Below are 18640 nucleotides of genomic sequence, written 5' to 3' on the forward strand. Positions count from 1 at the left end.
GGCTTAGATTCAGAATCAAGATTGCTAATATGTAAGATGAGATGACTGCTGAATTGGGCCAAACTCTCACATGTACGCCCTGCCAAAATGGCACGTCAATGGACACCATCAGATGGGACTATCCAAAGAAGATCAGGTGAAGTGTATTTAAGAAGGATCTTCAAGTGAACATGTAGCCTGAGCTGAAGTGAAAGAAGCCATAATAGAGCAGAACCTGTGGCAGAGTCTTGCTGTCTTTTACCCCACACAGGTCCAGAAGTATTAAGGCTAAGCAATTAAGGTCAGAATGAGCTATATGACAATAGCAGGGCTAGATTTGTGTGTCATTTCCATTATGAGGTAGGACTGGGCATTGAGAAAACTGGTTAATAGAGTTTTCATTGTGGAAAGATAATATGAACTCAGCATATTACAGCAAGCCTCAAGGCTAATCACACCTTGCGCCATCAGTGCAAGTCATGAACATGAGTCCATGCATTTCTAGCTCAGCAGGACATAGGAACAGACTGAACTGAAGGCAGGCATATCTTTTGATCCATCAGCACTCAAAGCCTGAACATAATATATAACCTTGATTACTTACTCTAACGTTCTCTTTAGTTTTCCAACAAGCCCAATATATACCTAATCTAACTGAGTCTAATTCATTGGTAAGCATCAGAATGAATTTGTTAGTCTGTTTTAAGTTAAATATTGAAGTTTCTATTGTCATTCATCCTCTACCCATCAACCTACCTCGTCTGGCACTAAACTTGCATGTCTTTAATCAGATTACAATGTGAAATAACGTGTGTCTAAATAATTGACACAATAGAGTTCTGGGCCAGATTCTTTGATGCTTTTCCTAGTTTCTTTCAAAACTCTAGTTGTAGGATCCCTGAGCAGACTTTGCTTACTACAGGTACTTCGTCCATGCAAATATAGTTAACGTGTAACTTAATACATAATATGCAGAAAAAAGTTAAGGTTATGTTTTCCCACGCAAAAACGCTTCAGTGAAACCAACAAAACAAGTAGGAGCAGATCAAAGAACGCAAGTTTTGACTAATTTTCATTTTTGAAGAGATCACAAGCATGTTGGTTTGTGGAATATCTATGAGTGCTATTTACATCAATTTCCCTAATACATTTTGTACATTTCTACACAAGAGAATATGAATGAGAAGTCAAACTGGTTGGAAAGTCTAAGCAAGTTAGACGGCATCTGTGGAGAGAAAGCAGAGTTAATGTTTCAGGTATGGTGACCCTTCAGTAACCCTAAAGGAGCATCACTGGGCCTGAAACATTAACTCTGCTTCCTTTTCACAGATGTAGCCTGACTTACTGAGATGTTCCAGCAATTTCTGATTTCCAGCATCTACAGCTCCTTGGTTTTTTTGAATACTATTTAAAGAGGAGTTGTAACAAATCAGTTAGAACGTTGGGACAGAGAACAGGAATAAAGGTGATAAAATGTGAGGCTGGATGAACACAGCAGGCCAAGCAGCATCTCAGGAGCACAAAAGCTGATGTTTCGGGCCTAGACCCTTCATCAGAGAGGGGGATGGGGAGAGGGAACTGGAATAAATAGGGAGAGAGGGGGAGGCGGACCGAAGATGGAGAGTAAAGAAGATAGGTGGAGAGAGTATAGGTGGGGAGGTAGGGAGGGGATAGGTCAGTCCAGGGAAGACGGACAGGTCAAGGAGGTGGGATGAGGTTAGTAGGTAGATGGGGGTGCGGCTTGGGGTGGGAGGAAGGGATGAGTGAGAGGAAGAACCGATTAGGGAGGCAGAGACAGGTTGGACTGGTTTTGGGATGCAGTGGGTGGGGGGGAAGAGTTGGGCTGGTTGTGTGGTGCAGTGGGGGGAGGGGGCGAACTGGGCTGGTTTAGGGATGCAGTAGGGGAAGGGGAGATTTTGAAACTGGCGAAGTCCACATTGATACCATATGGCTGCAGGGTTTCCAGGCGGAATATGAGTTGCTGTTCCTGCAACCTTCGGGTGGCATCATTGTGGCAGTGCAGGAGGCCCATGATGGACGTGTCATCTAGAGAATGGGAGGGGGAGTGGAAATGGTTTGCGACTGGGAGGTGCAGTTGTTTGTTGCGAACTGAGCGGAGGTGTTCTGCAAAGCGGTCACCAAGCCTCCGCTTGGTTTCCCCAATGAAGAGGAAGCCGCACCGGGTACAGTGGATGCAGTATACCACATTGGCAGCTGTGCAGGTGAACCTCTGCTTAATGTGGAATGTCATCTTGGGGCCTGGGATAGGGGTGAGGGAGGAGGTGTGGGGACAAGTGTAGCATTTCCTGCTGTTGCAGGGGAAGGTGCCGGGTGTGGTGGGGTTGGAGGGCAGTGTGGAGCGAACAAGGGAGTCACGGAGAGAGTGGTCTCTCCGGAAAGCAGACAGGGGTGGTGATGGAAAAATGTCTTGGGTGGTGGGGTCGGATTGTAAATGGCGGACGTGTTGGAGGATGATGCGTTGTATCCGGAGGTTGGTAGGGTGGTGTGTGAGAACGAGGGGGATTTACAATCCGACCATTTACAATCCGACCCCACCACCCAAGACATTTTTCCATCCCCTCCCCTGTCTGCTTTCCGGAGAGACCACTCTCTCCATGACTCCCTTGTTCGCTCCACACTGCCCTCCAACCCCACCACACCCGGCACCTTCCCCTGCAACCACAGGAAATGCTACACTTGCCCCCACACCTACTCCCTCACCCCTATCCCAGGCCCCAAGATGACATTCCACATTAAGCAGAGGTTCACCTGCACATCTGCCAGTGTGGTATACTGCATCCACTGTACCCGGTGCGGCTTCCTCTACATTGGGGAAACCAAGCGGAGGCTTGGGGACCGCTTTGCAGAACACCTCCGCTCAGTTCGCAACAAACAACTGCACCTCCCAGTCGCAAACCATTTCCACTCCCCCTCCCATTCTCTAGATGACATGTCCATCATGGGCCTCCTGCACTGCCACAATGATGCCACCCGAAGGTTGCAGGAACAGCAACTCATATTCCGCCTGGGAACCCTGCAGCCATATCGTATCAATGTGGACTTCACCAGTTTCAAAATCTCCCCTTCCCCTACTGCATCCCTAAACCAGCCCAGTTCGTCCCCACCCCCCACTGCACTACACAACCAGCCCAGCTCATCCCCCCCACCCACTGCATCCCAAAACCAGTCCAACCTGTCTCTGCCTCCCTAACCGGTTCTTCCTCTCACCCATCCCTTCCTCCCACCCCAAGCCGCACCCCCATCTACCTATTAACCTCATCCCACCCCCTTGACCTGTCCGTCTTCCCTGGACTGACCTATCCCCTCCCTACCTCCCCACCTACACTCTCTCCACCTATCTTCTTTGCTCTCCATCTTCGGTCCGCCTCCCCCTCTCTCCCTATTTATTTCAGTTCCCTCTCCCCATCCCCCTCTCTGATGAAGGGTCTAGGCCCGAAACATCAGGTTTTGTGCTCCTGAGATGCTGCTTGGCCTGCTGTGTTCATCCAGCCTCACATGTTTTTATCTTGGAATTCTCCAGCATCTGCAGTTCCCGTTATCTAGGAATAAAGCTGATGTGGTTTGATTAATAGTTGTGGATTGCATTTAATTATATGCAAATAATTGACATTAACTGGGGTTTCATTTGGGCCTCTGTAAAGAGAAACAGATTGAAACTGTGTTGCTGAAGTTAGCAGTGTTTTTTTTGTATTTCTGTAAATAAATGCTTAAGTATTAGTTTCAGTTCTTTCCTTCACCACTTGGGCTCCTGGATTATAACCAGGAAGTACTGTGATGTTCTCCAGGATTTTTACACAGATGGCAACTTTTCTTTATATATGGTGAAGGAATAGAAATATATATATATAGTGTATATATTTTCTGTATGAATATGCACATATATATAAATATAAATTTGCAGATGACTCCAAGGAAGCTGTAAGTTGTACAAATGGAAGTTACAGAGACATGGGTAAAATGAGTAGAGAGCTGAAGCTCAATGTGGGGAACCGCGCAATCATTCACTTTAGATCAAATAAAGTCAACTTGGACTTTTTTTTAAAGATTAGAAGTGTGGTGCAGCATTTAGATTTGAGATTCTAGGAATAAAAAAATTGCTGAAAACTTGTCCTTGGGCACAGAAATTAATCAAAAAGGCTAATGGAAAGTTGTTTTATGTCTCACAGGGATTGGAATACAAACGTGTGGAAGCATTGCTCTGATTGTACAGGCTCTGGTTATCTAAGCACCGCATTAGTTCTGAGTTCTGCATTTCATGAATGGAACATAGGCCTTGGAGAGATTAATCAGCAAGTTCCCATGATGGTATTGGGCAAGAAGAGTTAAATTATGAGCCTCAGCAAAATAATGCTTTGTATTTTTTTTAAGTTTTGAAGGTGGCCTCATCAAACCATTGAAAATCATAAATAAATTTGACAGGGTATTTGAAGAGAAACCATTTGCACAATCTGGCAAACATGGTTAGAACAATGAGTCATCATTTAGAATTATGAGTCAGGCCATTTAACAGTGAAATCTGGAAGCATTTTTCTCTCATAAATGGTAAGTAGAAATCTGGAACTCTCCACTCAGGTGGATCTTGATGTTGAGATAATTGAAGTTTTCAAAATTGAGACTGATAGAATTTTGTAAGGTAAAGTATTAAACGGTAATGAACACAGTTGGGTAAATGGATTTGATGTACAGATCAGTCAGAATCTAATAGAATGGCAGCAGATGCTCAAGGGGATGGACTGTTTCTTCCAGCTCCTCTGTTCCAATGTAACTTACAAGTATATTGGAGAAATACATCAAAGAGATTTATTTGAGAAATCTAATAAAAATTAAAATAATACTTTAGTATATTTGGTGCTATTAATATTTAAGCACCTGAAGTTTGGTTACTAAATTAATAACAATGTCATGTGTGAATGCCTGAGGGGTGAGTGTAAGATTCACAATGACAAACTGTACTAACTCATTAGATTCCAAATGGTGCATGAGATACAACGAATGTTTAAAGTGCGACATAGATCATAATCATGGGAGCAAGCTTCCTGATCAGTGGAGAGATCAAATCTTAAGTGGGTAGCCGTTTCATTAGCTCCTTGTATTATATATTTACATTTCAGAAATTGCTGGTGCTTTTACATGGACTTAAGCGTGTAAGCGTGTGTAACAAGTTTTATTCACATTTTTTAAAAATTACTATCTGCTTCATCTCTGGCTTTCAGCTTTGCAGCAGTTTGTTTACTTTTCTGAGTCCACACCCAGGCTTAACCAGTCAAGCTCATTGAGAATCAGCAGTAAGCAGACATGTGTAATCAAACACAGAAAAATTGAACACCATATCCTGCTCACCATGAGCATTTTCTGGTATCGGTGGTGTGGAGATGTTGGTGTTAGAGTGGAATGGACAAATTCAGAAATCACATGACACCAAGTTACAGTCCAACAGGTTTATTTGAAAACACAAGGTATCAGAGCGCTGCTCCTTTTCCAGGTGAACTGGAAGGAGCCACCTCCGTCCACTTCACCTGATGAAGGAGCAGCGCACAGAAAGCTTGTGATTTCAAATAAATCTGATGGACTAACACTTGCCATTGTATGATGTTTTACTTTGGCATAGATGAGACTTGGCACATAATACACTCTTGTTCGATCACAGGCACACATCCTGTTATCCTGTGTAATTATGGGCTCCAGAAGGTTCGTTTAGAGCTACATTGTTTTTTAAAACACTGCTCTTGACAATGGAAGGTATTGCACAAACTGACAATGCTAAAAATCTTCACTAATTGTTTTCCTACCATGGCTTTGGCAAAGGTTTGCAATAAATCCATAAAGTTCCACTTAAATACAGTAAATATTTTAATGAATCTTATCCCAAATAGAGGTCTAGGTTACGAGCAGGCCATCGATAGTTGGGAAAGCTCCTCTCTTACATTTCCATCGGCAATGCGGAATCAGAAGAAATCTACATCCACTTAGCAGACACATTTACTAAACAATTAACATTGATAAAAGCGAGATATAAATATTAATTTCAGGTGCAATCTAAATCAGAGTTTTCAGCTGCCTTTCCCTGTCCCGAGGGAGCTGTGGTGTGATCAGATTTTTGTTTGTTTGTTCTCAGACTGTTTCTACCGTGGCAGCAGATTTATTTCCATTAAATTATTAATAAACATGCTAATACATTGCTATTATTTTCTCTTGGTGACAGAGACTGTCTCCCTTGATTAAGGCAATATTTGTAGGACTCCCATTCCACTCTCACCTTTTAGCCACAATTCTGTATTAATTGGTGGTTCTTCGGCTATCCCCAAGAGGATACTGCTCAAGAGTATTAATTTGTCAGCTGTATATCTCTGGATAACACTTCCACCTTTGAGCCACAGGCTTTGAGTTTGTGCCCCCGACAAGAGCCTTGAGTTCAAAATCTAAGTTGACAGTCCAGTGCGATAAAGAGGCAGCCCAGCACTGTCAAATGTTCAGGCATTTCAATGAGACATAATGAGCCAGCCCTCTCAGATGGATATCAATAAGGGTGCACAAGTTTAGAATATATCTGAGTAAGACGTACTCAGAGTCTGCAGCGAATCACCTTCACGTGGGAATTCATGCACAGGGAAAAGAGACGCTTCAAGTAAGGTTAATTGCAATGAGTAAATCGTGTCAAGTTTTAGTCACATTTAACTGTAAAAGCTGTTAATAAATTTCACTTTAAGTTTTATTAAGTTAAGACCAAGCCAAGGAAGATGAACATATGTAAATCAGAGTAAAATAAAGTTAATGTATGTGAATCCAAGATGGAGGATGGGAGAAAAATGTGGCTGTAAGAACTGCTCCTTTTTTGAAGTATTTTCAGCGTTGGAGCTGATTTGCTTGAATTCTAGGAGCAGTAATTACTATTTTGAAATGTTGCATTGTGTTTGAACTTTGCAGGAAGTACATTTGAGGAAGGGTAAGGCGGTTTGGTTACATGGTGTGGGGTAAGTAGTAGGTACTAACGGTGGCCTAGTGACCACTTGTGCAGTAAATATCAACAGCTGCAGAAACCTGAGCTACAGCTGATATCACTATGGTCTATCTACAAGACTGAGAACTCCATAGATAGCATCTTCACATGGAGGCAGAAAGGGAATGGGTAACCACCAGACAATGCAGAAGAATCAGATAAGTAGTGCAGGATATCCTTCCCAAAATCCAGCTTGCCAATCAGATGAGGCGGCACAGTGGCTCAGTGATTAGGGCCTGGGTTTGATTCCACCCTCGGGCTGTGTGAAATTTGCAGCTTCCCCCCGTGTTTGCATGGGTTTCCTTCGGGTGCTCCAGTTTCCTCCCACAGTCCAAAGATGTGCAGGCTCAGTGGATTGGCCATGCTAACTTACCCAGAATGTTTCGGGTGGGAAATATAGGGATAGTATAGGGGTGGGCCTGGGGTGGAATGCTCTTCAGAGGGTTGGTGCATACTCAATGGACCTAATGGCCTGCTTCCACATTGTTGGGATTCTTTTCAATTTGAATATTGCTGAAGGCTTGTGACTAGTGGAATGTATATCTGTTGTAGATAATGGATTTTTTCTTTAAATGCTCACTTTAAATATTGTCTCAATCCACCACAGTCAACTTGCCCCATACCTTCAGAACTTCCTTTTTTCTGGTCAAAGTCTGTAGCTTCAGAATGATGTATATCACATTGAAACTTAATGCAAAATTCTATCATATTACGATAACTGTTTTCCAAAGACTCTTTTACAACAAGGTTATTAATTAGTCTTTTCTCATGACACGACATTAAATCCAAAATAGCCAATCCCTACTTGACTCCTGAATGTACTGCTCCAGAAGCTCATTTCATACACCTTGGACCTCTCATATCCCTGTCTCAGGTCTGTTGTAGTGCTCCAGCAACACTCAGCCTAAGCTGGAAAAGCAACACCTAATCTTCCGAGTTCCAGCCTCGGGAATCAAGCTTAATAGTTTGAGAGAGTAAATATCTCTTTCAAGCCTATTAGCTACCCATACACACCAGATCCTGCTATATTGGTTGGCTTCCGCACAGCCAACCCATTTTCACCCACTCATTGCTCTCATTGCCACTTATCTATCTACTTTTCTCCCGTGGTTTACTATTTCAATCCCTTTGTCTGCCTAAATTTTTCTCTCTCTCTCTCTCTCCCTCTCTCTCTCTCTCTCTCCGGTTTCCCTCTCCAACTATCTACTCAGTCCTTTCCTACATCACGTAACCTCTCCCCCCCCCCCCCCCCCACCCACACCACTCCTACATACACACCCATCATCTACATAAATACCACTTCTTTCCAGCTGCTATCAGTTCTGAAGAAAAGTCACTGGACTCAACCCATTCACTCAGTTTTCTCTCCATGGATGCTTCCAGACCTGCTGAGTTCCTCCAGCAACCTCTGTTTTTGTGTGTTTCAGATCTCTAACAACTGCAGGTCTTTGTTTTATTTTATGATATTTGTGGGAAGTAAATTGTAAGGAGGATACAAGGAGGGTTCAAGGAGATTTTGACGGAAGAACTGAGTGGAATACAGCACAACAGCTGGAATACAATGTGAATAAGTGAGAAGTTACTTTTTCTACTTTGGTGGAAAAAGTCAAAAAGGAAAAAAAAACATTAAAAAATGGCGAGAGATTGTGAAGTGTATGTCCAAAGGGTTATTGGACTCGTTGTACAGGACTGTCTCAAATTAGCAGGTGCAGAGAGCTGCAAGGAAGTCAAGTGATACATTGTCCTTTGTTGCAAGGAGATTTGGGTAACTGAGAACATCGCTCAGACATTATCTGGAGGGCTGTACATTGTTTCGATCTAAGATGAGATGTAATTGTTGTTGAGTGCAATCGAGGCTTCCCGGATTAAATCCTGGGATGGTAGGATTGTCTATGAGAAAAGATTGAGCAGACAGGGTCTGCATTTCATGGAGTTTTAAAGAATGAGGGATGACTTCATTGAACCTTACAAAATTCTAACAGGGTTTGACAGAATGGATGCAGATTTTTTTTATCTTGTGAGTCTAAAACCAAGGAACACAAACTCAGGATAAGGGGCTGACCATTTAAGACTGAGATAAGGAGGGCACTTCTTCACTTGGAGGGCAGCGAATCTTTGAAATTCTCTAGCCCCAAGGGCTGTGGAAGCTCAATCACTGAGCATGCTCAAGACAGATTAATATATTTCTGCAGACCAACGGCATCAAGGAATATGAAGATCAACTGAGAAAGTGGCGTTAAAGTAGTTGATCAGGCATGATCTAACTGAATGTTGTAAGAGGTTTGATGGTCTGAATGGCTTACTCCGATGTTCTTACATGTAAACATTATTTTGAAGAAGATCAGCACTTTTCTTTTTAAACAGTGTACCAGCCAATACTTGTCCTCAAACAAAATCACAAAAATGATTTCCTGGTTGTTATGATCAGAGATAATGGGAACTGCAGATGCTGGAGAATCCAAGATAACAAATTGTGAAGCTAGATGAACACAGCAGGCCAAGCAGCATCTCAGCATCACTCATGAAGGGTCTAGGCCTGAAACGTCAGCTTTTGTGAACCTGAGATGCTGCTTGGCCTGCTGTGTTCATCAAGCTTCACACTTTGTTAGCTGGTTGTTATAAGACCATAAGACATAGGAGTGGAAGTAACACCATTCTGCCCATCAAGTCCACTCCACCATTTAAATCATGGCAGACGGGCATTTCAACACCACTTCCTTGCACTCTCCCCGTAGCCCTTGATTCCTTTTGAGATCAAGAATTTGTCGATCTCTGCCTTGAAGGCATCCAACGTCCCAGCCTCCACTGCACTCTGCGTCAATGAATTCCACAAGCCCACCACTCTCTGGCTGAAGAAATGTCGTCTCATTTCAGTTTTAAATTTACCCCCTCTAATTTTAAGGCTGTGCCCACGGGTCCTAGTCTCCCTGCCTAATGGAAACAACTTCCTAGCGTCTACTCCTTCTAAACCACGCATTATCTTGTAAGTTTCTATTAGATCTCCCCTCAACCTTCTAAACTCTAATGAGTACAATCCCAGGATACTTAGCCGTTCATCATACGTTAAACCTACCATTCCAGGGATCATCCGTGTGAATCTCCGCTGGACACGCTCCAGGGCTAGTATGTCCTTCCTGAAGTGTGGGGCCCAGTACTGGACACAGTATTCTAAATGGGGCCTAACTAGAGCCTTATAAAGCCTCAGAAGCACATTGCTGCTTTTATATTCCAACATTGCTTTACTCAAAATTGATTCTTTTCTACTTATTAATGTGAGAACTGAACCCTGTGTTGATAAGATCATTATTTAGTCATGACTGAAGTTCACAGAGAGAACACAGCATCAACCTGTGTTCACCTAGCCTCAACGTTTCTGGTGGTAATGCAGAGCAAGTAACTGAGTGCCCAACAATTTCAACCCTCACCCTTATAACACAGCTTTCAAAACACAGAGAAAAACTGCTAAACCACTTATTTTAACTTTAAGATTTATGCCTTTAAGCTAAGTAATGAAGAGTATTTTTATTTGTTCATGGGGTTTGGGTAGGTTTTCCTTGAATGTTTTCTTTCTTGCACACAGACCCCCAAGGTCCATGCACAGCAGTGATTTTCAGAAACTATACTCTGATCCATGCATGGAATGTCAAAAGGAATATTGGAACAATGTGTGCGTCGCTGGCTAGGCCCAGAATTCATTGCCCATTGCTCATTGCCCAGAGGTCAGTTAAAATTCAACCACATTTCTGTGGGTCTGGAGTCACGTGTACGCCAGATCAGGTAAGAACAGATACGAGTGAACTAAATGGGTTCACTTTTTTGTAATAAGAATTGACAGCACATTGGACACTTTTTTTTCACTCCACTTAATTGAATTCAAAATTTACCATCTATGATGGTGGGATTCTAACTCATGTCCTTAGAATATTAGCCTGGGACTCTGTATTATCACTCCAGTGACTTTACCAATACATCACCTCCCCAGCGCTGATCAACAATCTGCTGTGAATGGTACAATGCTCCTGTTTGTGCCTGTGCATCTCTTTAGAGGAGCTTGGTGCATCTAAGTCACAGTATATAGGGCAAGTACAATATATACTTGAATAACTCTGCAAAGGTGGCACTACTGGCTAACCCCAACAATATACAGCTATCATGTGTATCTGGCTAAATTAATGGTGCCCAGGCATCAAGTGCCATAGATGATATAACTATCTACTCAACTTATCCTATACAGTTATTTGGTGCCTCTAATTTTTGACTTCATACTGTTAATACCATCCACTTGATAGCAATCTTAGTTGGAATGACTTTCCGAGTAGCAATGAAAGTGTCAGTATTCATTCCACATTGACTCACAAAACAAGGATTTGCATCCAATCCACCCAATGAAGCAGAACAAGCTGAAATGTATCTACTTTTAATGAAAATTCCTGTGATATAATGGAATATGCAAGTAATAATGGTACTTACTGATTTTGCTCAGACATCAGCAGAGTAGACTAGAAGCAGGCAGCGGACTAGAAAGAAATCTTAGGCATTACTTTGGACAGCTGTATTCAGTAATCTTCAGTGCATAATTGTAAATAACAGATTGCCATGGTACTGACAGAGTGGAAGAGCCTTACTCTAGGGCAAGGAGTCTGGGTTTATTGGTATATATAATCAAATCAATACAACTGTAAAAATGGTATATGCTGTCATTGTGTCCACCTGAACCATTAGAAATGCCTTGGATAGGTTCATTACTACCAAATCCTTCCTGTCGATAGTAGACTACGTTATAGTCAAGAAGTGGGGAAAGACGCCCACGCAAAGTTCTCAGCAAAAGGTAGAGTCCATCTTGATTAACAGAATAGGTTTATTACACACTACTTAACAGCTGGTTACATTATACCTGAGATACATCGTAGTCTCTTGTGAAATATCAGCATAGATTCAAGTATATATTTGTGTTAGCTACATGGATTGAGCACAAGAACAACTGAACACAGGTGACAAACAAACTCTATATCTCCTGCAGGAACAGTCCTTTATATTCTGATGGGTAGAACTCATCATTTGATGCAAGTTAACCCTTTGGGCACTAACTGCCTTAAACAACACATGTATGAAGATACCCACAGCTCAGAGGTACTAAGGAGATTTATCTAACAATGTTAATAGCAGTACTAGCCTAAAGTATAGATTAACACAGTTTGATTTATTGGTGGGAAGTGGTAGAAATATAGAAAAAAATCAGATATCAGTCCAGGGACAAAGCATTAGCATCCCGTTTATTACATGAGGTGTTCAAATACTATTTCAGATTTAAATGAAGTCCTGAAAGATATACTTTGAAAACAGTGCATCTTCATTTGAGCTGTAATTGCTCCTCTTTTGACCCAATTAAATCACACTTCAGCCTCAACACCGAACAGACAACTGAGATCTGAGGCCCCTGTAGGACATGTTTTCTGAGAATAAATGTCTCCTGGAGCGTCTCGTGAGCTTTGTCAGCCTGACAGGTTACAGGGAGCAGAATTGTACACCCCACATCGAGTGTCACAGATTCGGTCCCTGCTATTTTGACAGATAATTAATTTCACTGCTAAATCTGATCAGAGACAGGTTCCAAATTAACAAGAGGAAGTTGCACAGGCTGATGGATATTTCAGCCCTAATTATAAATCATGACCTCATTGCAAAAGAACAATAGTCTGTACATTGTTCAATCTGAAACAGCCTGATAACATGACACACAGATCATTTTCCACTTGAGTGTGTGAAGCAGTAATGCAACACAGCCCTGACAAACAGATCATGGCTTGTTTCCATAAACTGTTCATAATAGCATGAGTATCGGCAATGGATCACCAGCAATTGGCCTAATACATGCTGAAGGCACAGAAGATCAGGCATTGTTTCAATCCTGCTGTTAAAGGACTGGTAGAAATGCATGTCAAGGAAATGTGCTTCAATTTGTTTTATATTTTGTGTTTCTGTTGTTTTTCAGCATTTATTTCTCATTTATTTCATAGTTTTTTTTAAAGAAGAGGATCAATAACCTGGTTCTTGTGTCACAGTCACTATGTGATACCCTGCTGTATCTGAGATTACATAACAAGTAGGAGCTGGTGTAGGCCATCTGGCCCATTGAGCCTGCTCTTCCATTCAATAAGATCATGGCTGATCTTTTGTGGACTCAGCTCCAACTACCTGCATGCTCATCTTAATTCCTTTACTGTTCAAACGTCTATCTATCTTTGTCTCAAAAATAATCAACAAAGTAGCCTCAACTACTTCACTGGGCAGAGAATTCCACAGATTCACAACCCTTTGGGTGAAGAAGTTTCTCCTCAACTCAGTCCTAAATCTGCTCCCCTTTAATTTGAGGCTATGCCCTCTTGATCTAATTTCATCCACCAGCGGAAACAACATCCCTGCTTCTATCTTATCCATTTCCTTCATAATTTTACACGTTTCTATAAGATCCCCCCTCATTCTTCTAAATTCCAATCAGTATAATCCCAGTGTACTCAATCTTTCCTCATCAGCCAACCCTTTAAATTCCAGAATCAACTTAGTGAACCTCCTCTGCATCCCCTCTAATGTTAGCACATCCTTTCTCAAGTAAGGGACAAAATTGTACACAATACTCCAGTTGTGGCCTCAGCAGCACCGTACACTCTTGCAGCTTAATGTCCCTGTCTTTAAATTCCATCTGTCTAGCAATGAAGGACAGTATTCCATTTGTCTTCTTAATTACCTGTTGCATCTGCAAACCAATGTTTTGTGATTCGTGCACAAGGACACCCAGGTCTCTCTGCACAGCAGCATACAGCAATATTTCACAATTTAAATAATCGCCCATTTTGCTGTTATTCCTACCAAAATGGATGACCTCACATTTTACAAACGTTGTCCTTCTTTTCCAGTCCGTTTTCCTAAATCCAATACACCCTGACATTGTCTTTGCCTGCCCTTGTTCAGGGGCTCTACCAAATCCTAGCTTACCCCCATATATATCGTAGTAATCATGCAGCAAGTAGATGGTTTTCTAAAGGCACAGAATGTCTGAATAAGAACTAATCTCCTTCCTTGCCTGTCTTTTCTAAGTGACAGAGGCAACCACATTCTAAGATAGCCACTGCACCCACAGGAAGTGTGAAGTCCTCCAGTGATTGACATGTTTTCCATGCACACGCTGCAGTATCTAACTACCATAAGTAGAAAGCAGAGGAGCACTTTTTGGCCATTATCAGGAGCTGTGAACAGAATGACTGGTCAAGAGGAAACAACAGTCATTGGTATAGTTACAGAGAGATCTGGAATCTTTCACATCATTCTGGACATGAAAGCTGCTATTAAACGAGAAAAAAAGAATATTCCACTTCTTTGAATTGTCCTCACCTTATTGTAGGCATGATACTAAAAAATAAAATCAGCCTAATAACATGTCACATCTATTCATGCAAGTAACTGTCACATCCATTAAAAGGCAGGTGGTTCTGATCTCATGATCATGTTTCAATGCAAGTCCATCTGAGGTTAAAATTTACGTCATCGTCTCTCCTTCTTGCTATCCGATTGTCTCCTATTTCTTCACAATAACATGTATCAACATTTGGCTTTTGAAATTTAGACTGAGCATTACTCAGGCAGAGGTGTGAAATGGACACGTCACTATAACCTTTTCTCACGAAGCTGCAGACGCTGGCGGAATACCTATAAGTTAGAGTTGCAATGTCATTTCATAAATATTCAACACTCGATTATCTTTCACTGTTTCTTTTGTTATTGTTAAAAAAAGGTCTGCAGAACTTCCAAGGTCTTTGTTTCACAAATCGTTCTGCACTTGTTCAAACTCCTGTGCATCATAAGGATGTTTATTTAATGAGAAAAAGAAATAGGCCTGTGGATCATTGATGTTTCAGGTTTCTCAGGCAATGGATTGTAGAAAAAACACATAATCTTTATTACCTCAGCATCTGAATTTAACCACTCAACTCCTAACCCTCTGTAAACCCAGTCTAAGCTTGGGATCACTTACATGTAGTGAAGGTGAGGATTTTTGGCAAAAGCTCGTGGAGCAATCGACCGTAGTCCTGAATTTATGATTGTCCTGGAAATGAGAACAAATACAGGAGGTTACAAGCTCTGTGCGCTCCCAAATCTGATTTATTCCACACCCAATCAAATGAGTGGATTAGATAAACCTTCAATTCCTGATCATTTCTATTCTGCACAAATTAAACATCAGCAGAAACAGTCAGACAACCAAAACAAAAAACTTCAACATTTATGAAAAACGAAAAGTACATTTTGATGAATTCAGATTGGAGAGGTGAATGGATTCTTTGTTCAGCTTTCTTACACTGACAGACATCTGAGATTAATATTAGTACACATTACTTATTGTGACATACAGCTCGATCGAGCTATCAAGCAGCAACTGGGGAATCAGGGATGTGAGGCCGTAGCTGAATCAGACCACTGTGTCTTCTGGCACATTTCATAATGCAACAGGGGTACTGATAATTTAGTATTCTCTATGTTCACTCCAGGCAGTATTTTGCAGCAAGAGGCTAGCTTGGGCAAGCTGGAGAGAAGCACTTGTCTTTTCTAGTAATAGTTCAGTATTCATGGATGGTGGGTCACTACAGATTTACAGCAACACTAGAAGTGAATATGCTTTAACTGTTTTCCAGGTGTGGATTTTAGGATTATACAGTTATTGGCTCACTGAAAAAGACTGTCACCCTCCATACCTTAAACAGATAGTTGAGCTAATTTACTGCAAATAATCTGCAAAGCATCCAGTACATAAATAGGTAATATACAAACAAACTCTCAGTGCAAATTTTGACATAAAGTATTTTAAGACAAGCAGGTCAATCAGCTCAATGAGTCTTCTCTGCCATTCAAGGAGATCACGGCTGATCTAATAATCCTCAACTCCATTTTCCCATCTTTTCCCCATTACCCTCAATTCCCTTACTCATGGAAAAATCTACCTTTATCTTGAATATACTTGACAACTGAGCCTCAACAGCATGCTGGGGTAAGAGTTCCATAGATATAGTTCACTGTTGGGGAAGATATTCCTCCTCTTCTCTGTTTTAAATGGGTGATCCCTTACTCTGCTTTGTCTTCCTGAACTATCCCACAAAGGGAAACAACCTCTCTGCCTTTTCCCTGTAGAGAACCCAAGAATCTTGTCTGTTTCAATAAGGTCATCTCTTAATCTTCTAAACTCCAATGAGTACAGGCCCAAGCTACTCAACTTCTCTTCATAAGTCAGTCCCTCTATGCCCACTCTCAAGCAAGTAAACCTTCTCTGGACTGCCTCCAATGCCAGTGTACCATTCCTTAGACAAGAGAATCAGAACTGTTCGCAGACAATGTAACCAACAATACAATGTTTTAATTGCAATTTAATTGAAAATAAACATATTGAGATCCTCCCTCCAAACACTTCTTAGGTCCAGTTTTGGCCCAGTTACTATGAAGAAAGTACTTCAAATCAAGCAGCTAAACTGAAATGTTTGGTCCATGCTTGATCAAGCCAAAAGGTTGAGGTAAGTTTTCGGGGTTTGTACCTAGTTGGACTCTGTCTTCCAAGTCAATAAGCAGGCCTCCAAATCACCTCAACCTTCCATGGGAATTTCAGATTTGCGGAAGAACTAAATCATTGGACTGACTGAACTACCAAAGCAAAGCAATCATCAGCAGAGATCTGGCTAATATCCTCCTCTCCTGAAAATAAATCTCACAAGTGAAATACATTTAAGATTTTTTTTTGACTTGCCAGAGAATCCTAGCAGGGCCCTTTCTTCCCTGAATGTTTACTTAAGAACTGAACACAATGGAATTGCACAAGGATCAACTGATCTTTTAGGAAGGTAACAAAGATACAATGGGCCGAATGTCAACTTTCTATACAGTATGTTTTAATAATTCCAATAAACCTGATGAAACCATAGCCTCACAAAAATCATTGCATTCCTACAGTGCAGAAAGAGGCCTTTTGGCCCACTGAGTCTGCACTGACTCTCACAAGAACATCCCACCCAGACCCACTGCCCGACACTATCAATGTATAAGGTGTAGAACCGGATGAGCGCAGCAGGCCAAGCAGCATCAAGGGAGCAGGAAAGCTGGCATTTCAGGTCTAGACCCTTCTTCAGAAAAATGAAGACGAGTCGCAACCCAAAACGTCAGCTTTCCTGCTTCTCTGATACTGCTTGGCCTGCTGTGTTCATCCAGCTCTACACCTTGTTATCACAGATCTCCAGCATCGGCAGTTCCTACTATCCCTCTCACCATCAATGTATGATGTTTTTACCATGGCTGACCCACCTAATTGCACATCCCTGGACAATTTTAGTTTTAGTACAGCCAATCCGCCTAAACCTATACATCTTTGGACTACGAGAGGAAACCAGGACACCCAGAGGAAACCCACACAGAGACAGGGAGAACATCTAAACTCCACACAGACAGTCACCCAAGGCTGGGGTCGAAGCCAGGTCCTTGGCACTGTGAGGCAGCAGTGCTAACCACAGTGCCACGCTCCAACCCATGCTGCATTAATTCTCTCATCCTCCTTTTACCTTAATATTGATGACTTCATTGTGGGATTAAATGTGATATGCTCAGGCTTACTGACCATACAAAGTTAGGAACGTAGGCTGTCAGGAGGTTGCTTCAGAGCTGCAAACCAATTTAAGCAAGTGGGCAGGAACATGACAGGTGGAATATAATGAGGTGAAATCAAAGTTACTTATCTTTTTGGAAGAACAGGATGACGGAATACTTTATAAATGGTGAAAGACTGGGAGATGTTAGCATTCAAAGGGATTTCTAGGTGCACTTGTATATGAATAAAGTAAACCCGGAATGCAAATACAGCAAGCAATAACAAAGGCAAATGGTATGACAGTACAATTAAATATTACTGGAAACCCACAGTTAAAAACAAAAGACACTGTATAAATTCATCAGGTAAGGCAGCATCTGCTGCTAACTAACAGTCTCGATTTTAAGCTATTGACTCTGCCACCAGTAAGCAGTGTTTAAAACAAAACACAAACTAGGGAAATCTTGGCAAAAAATACAAATGCAAATGAAAATAAATGGAATGACCTGCGAAGCGTTTGGATGGAGGACCACATTATGTTGCCAGTTAAATTATATTTATCTGGTTTGTAACATTGGCTGTCTCGCATTGAGTCGCTGGTGACATTTTATGACTCACACCATTCTGGTGATCGCAATGATTCAGTTTGTGTGGTCAATGGTAAAGCGAAGCCACTTGGAATCCATTCTTAAAGAAATCTGCATTGAGAGTCGAGCAATCTTTCTGATGAGAAATTTGTTTCTTTTGACATGCTATTGATTATATTGTAGTTTAATGGGCTTTCTGAACAAGCTGCAGTGATGTCAACACACCATCCAAACAGTCAATCATACATAAGAATTCTCACAGACAGCCAATCTGGAAATGAGAAGCATTAATAATAAAATGACTTTGTAAGCATTTTGCAAAGAGCGACATGAAGTTTGGGATTTACAAGTGAGGCTAAGTTGGAAGGTAAAATGTCATGGACAAACTTTTTAAAATTTAAAATCTTTAATCTTAATGAAAGCATTTAACAACATCCC

General features: G+C 41.5%; 1 protein-coding gene across 2 annotated transcripts in view; it reads right to left on the minus strand.

Annotated features, from left to right (window-relative positions):
- LOC125467326 (NT-3 growth factor receptor-like) overlaps nt 1-18640 on the minus strand; it is a 667435-nt gene that overhangs the window by 459676 nt on the left and 189119 nt on the right. For both annotated transcript variants that reach the window (XM_059639207.1, XM_048563007.2), the window contains exon 3: nt 15027-15098. In XM_059639207.1, the coding sequence (XP_059495190.1) occupies nt 15027-15098 (72 nt within the window). The remainder of the gene's footprint in view (nt 1-15026; nt 15099-18640) is intronic.

The sequence above is a fragment of the Stegostoma tigrinum genome, chromosome 33 (assembly GCF_030684315.1).
Source record: "Stegostoma tigrinum isolate sSteTig4 chromosome 33, sSteTig4.hap1, whole genome shotgun sequence".
Classification (NCBI taxonomy): domain Eukaryota; kingdom Metazoa; phylum Chordata; class Chondrichthyes; order Orectolobiformes; family Stegostomatidae; genus Stegostoma; species Stegostoma tigrinum.